Below are 3922 nucleotides of genomic sequence, written 5' to 3'. Positions count from 1 at the left end.
AGTGTTTTCTTATATTTATAAAATAAAAGGCGCAAATATGACATGTTTTTATAAATAATAATAATTATTTTTTATTTATAAATTCAGATATAATATGTTTTTATAAACAACAATTATTATTTTTTACTTATAAATTATAACTATAAAAAAAACTAATTTTAAACTTGTGAAATTAAAACATGTAATGATAAAAATTATTATATTTTTAAAACTGACTCTAAAGTTAGGTTAGATTATGGGTCGAAAGGTTAACTCAATTATTTTTTAGTTAAAAAAAATATAAAAACAACATTATTATGATCATTTAGAAAAAAAACAAATCAAATAGTTTTTTTACTTAGGTTGCACCCCTTGTTAACTGGATCATGGAAACAACTAGTGTTTTTGACCGAGTTAAATTAGTTCAATCGTCTTTCTAGTTTTTTTTTTTAGATTTGAACTGGTTCACATGCTGGATTGTTTGGGTCTTGAGAGAACCTGCCAAGTCAATCCATGTTTTATATACAGGGTTACTATATTATTGTTAATTTCAATATTTATGATAAATTAAATTTAAAAAATAACATTTAAATTATTTTTAAAATATATAAATTTGAAGGTAATACATGTGAAATGTTAAATATAGTTTTTTTATATTTTATCTTGTTTTATATATTACCAATTAAATAAAATACAGAGATAATTATTTTTTTATTATACACACCTAAAAAATTCAATTTTATTTTCATATTTTGTTTTGTCCTGTCTTCTTTGTCCTTGTAATGTTCATCTTTTCCGCTACCCAAATTATACCTTAGTTTTTCCTACTTGGACTAAAGTTGATGGCACTAGCATGGATGCGTGCCTTTTAAGAAAAAAATTACAGTGTATTTGAAGTATCCAGTGACCTAACACTAGCTACTGTTTTAGTTTATTTAAAAAAAAGATATAAAAATAAAGTGAAGAGAAAAATAAAATTTATAACCCTTAAAAAATAATAAAAATATTTATTTCTAAAATTTATGTTTTTAATATCTATATATATGTTTTTCAAAATGAACCTAAAAAGTAAATAATTGAATTAATTTAAAAACATTTACCTTCTCCGCATCATAAAATCACCATGCGTTTGGCACCATGTTTTAAAAGAATTTCAGAAAAAATTTAAATTTTTTGTTTTAAATTAATTTTTTTATATATTTTTAAATTTTTTTAATATATTAATATTAAAAATAAAAAAAATATTATTAATATATTTTTTTAAATAAAATATTTTTAAAAATAATTATAACTACAATTTTAAACACCCACGTTACAGCATGACAGCATGCTGGCACGAATTGAGGTAAGGGTCACTTTATTTTTTTCTACTTGGATAATCATGTTTTTTCCGACGACATCATCAAGATTGCATCGTTTTCTTCTGACAGCAAGCAAGGACTTTTCTCTAAATTTTATAAGAGTTTCTTTTGTAATTTACTAATTTTTCTTGAAATTAAGTAGACCATGAAGTATATATTTGCTATTATGATTACAGTTTTAAAAAATAAAATTTTAAAAAGTTATGATTTGCAGATTTTTTTTATTAAGATACATATAAAATTATAATATATATTGATTAACTCAACACATTTAAAATTACAATTAAAATCGCATACCAAACTGACATAAAATATAACTTCATATTTAAAATTCTTTTAAAAAATATCAAAATAATACATTATTTATTTATTTTCTTAAAACAAACGCAGCGTCGGCATATAAATCCAGAAGTAGGTTTTCGCTCTCAGGTCTTCGATTTTGGCCTGTCCCCCTCGCTTGCCCTTCAAACAACTACAGCCTCACATCCACAGCCTGAGGCGTGTCCCTCGAGATTCTATAAAATTTAAAAAATCATTTTTTTTCTCAAGCCTCCAAAATACAAGAAGACAAAATTCTAGTGTATCCATTATATTTGTGCTCAAAGATTACTCGCCCTCCCATTCTGTGTTTCTCCTCTACAATCAACAAACCCCATCTTCATCTCTCCCTAAGATTGCGTCAATCCCAGCCAAAAATCATGCTTGAAGAATCCATATCAATCTGGGCTTCTATGAATAGCTGGTTAACCCCAGCTGTTTTCTTTGTTCTTCTCAATCTAATGATTGGCACCATTTTTGTATCTTCAAGACTAGCCACCCAGAAACCTGGTGACCAACATCAAGAACAAGAAAAACATGTTCAAGCACAGTATGGTCATGGTTACCAGCTTATTAGATCTCCTTCTGTACTACAAAGACTCAAATCTATCAGCTTATGTAGCTATAGATCCCAAGAACCCACAACCGTGAATGTCGAAAAACCTCAAGACTCTGACCAACGTTTCACTTTTCATCAACAAACCTCCCAACAAGATTATCAATACCACCAAAATCAAAACCAGCCAACTATTTCTAGTTCTCCTTCGATGTTGCAGAAAATCAAGTCCAGCAACCTTTATAGTTACTCATCTCAAGAATCATTTAATCCCACCAGTACTAAAACCCACGAAAACCAAGAAAGCACGCCAACCCATTTCAATTCTCAACAAATTTATACCCAAATACAAGAACATGATGAACGGCTCCAAGCAGAAGAGGAGGAGGATGGATTTCAAGACGAAGAAAACGAGCAAGTCCAAGACCAAGAACAGCCTTTTGAAGAGATAGATAGCACGTTACAGGGAAGTAAACTGAGCAAATCCATTTCAGATACAAAACCAACTTCCGGTGAAGTACCCAAAAAGCTACCAAAGAAAATGAGGAAATCTGCAAGCGCAAAATCTGTTTTTTCTAATTTTGAAGAGGAGGACATCGTTGAATCTCGCAGGCCAGCTACTGTGAAAGAAGGGAAGACCACCACTGAGGTTGGTGACACTGAAGTGGATGCTAAAGCTGATGATTTTATATACAAGTTTAAGCAGCAGCTGAAGTTGCAGAGGGTGGATTCTATTATAAGGTACAAAGACATGATTACCGGAGGGAGTTGAAAGTAAATTTGGTTTTCTCCCGGGGCTGTTTTTATTTTTTACTTTTTTGGGAGCTTTGTTGAAAATTAAGAACTTCACTGGGTGTAGAGCTCCTCCCCTTGAAATTTACTTGCTTAATTAATTAGTATTTCTGTTTGTTGACCTGTCTGTCCACAATACGGTCCAGTATTTCTTAATTTCATGCTTTCAAGTACTACATGGTAATGTGAATGGTGTTGCTGCTGAAATCCCATTGATTTTCTTCTAATAGATATATATAAAGCATAGAACAAGCAAAGCAGAATGATTGAGATGGTGGGCAATTTGGTACCTCCAATCTTCATTGATTACTGGGTACTGGCCATGTTCTAAATTTTGCTTTTCAAGGTTTTGTTGCCAGGCTGGGAAAGAAGGTTGCCAGGCTGGGAAAGGTAAAAGGAGTGGTTACGCTGATTTTTTATATATAAATATACTAAATTAATATTTTTTAATATTAAAAATAATTTTAAATAAAAACAATTAATTTTTTTAAAACACCGTTTGCAACTTTGCACTATGCAATTTCAAAATGATCAATGATTGGAGCCCATTTGCGGAAGATCGAAGTCCTGGTTGCGGTGGCTCTGTGGCAGGAGGCTGTGCTTTTTTTGTAAGAATATATTAATTTTTTTTTTTTTGGAAATGGATTAGAATTTTTATTTTTTAAAATATAAAAAAATAATTTTGTAAAACGCCGATTAGAAAGTTCAGAGCCCCAGTTGCGGTGGCACTGTAGCAGGAAGCCTGTGCCTTTATTGTATTTTGACCTATTTTCCCAAGGATATTTCGTTGATATCAACAGTAAAGCTGCTGGCAGCCTGGGCGAAGCAGTTTTGTGTCCCCATTTTGCTTATCCTTGCAAGAAGGTGGTGCTTCACTGCTGTCAGGTCGTGGATTCCCATGGGAGATTTTTATCAT

The 3922-nt window shown here is 30.9% G+C and overlaps 1 protein-coding gene across 1 annotated transcript; it reads left to right on the top strand.

The window, feature by feature from the left end:
* Window positions 1-1865: 1865 nt before the first annotated feature.
* On the top strand, window positions 1866-3213 carry LOC105122196 (interaptin). Its single transcript, XM_011021158.1, has one exon. It carries the CDS (start codon window positions 2039-2041, stop codon window positions 2984-2986), a length of 948 nt encoding a protein of 315 aa, XP_011019460.1. The 5' UTR covers window positions 1866-2038; the 3' UTR covers window positions 2987-3213.
* The last annotated feature ends 709 nt before the right edge of the window (window positions 3214-3922 follow it).

The sequence above is a fragment of the Populus euphratica genome, unplaced genomic scaffold, assembly GCF_000495115.2.
Source record: "Populus euphratica unplaced genomic scaffold, PopEup_1.0 scaffold19.1, whole genome shotgun sequence".
Taxonomy (NCBI): domain Eukaryota; kingdom Viridiplantae; phylum Streptophyta; class Magnoliopsida; order Malpighiales; family Salicaceae; genus Populus; species Populus euphratica.
Note: the sequence above shows the minus strand (reverse complement) of the source record. Positions and strands in the feature narration are given on the sequence as shown.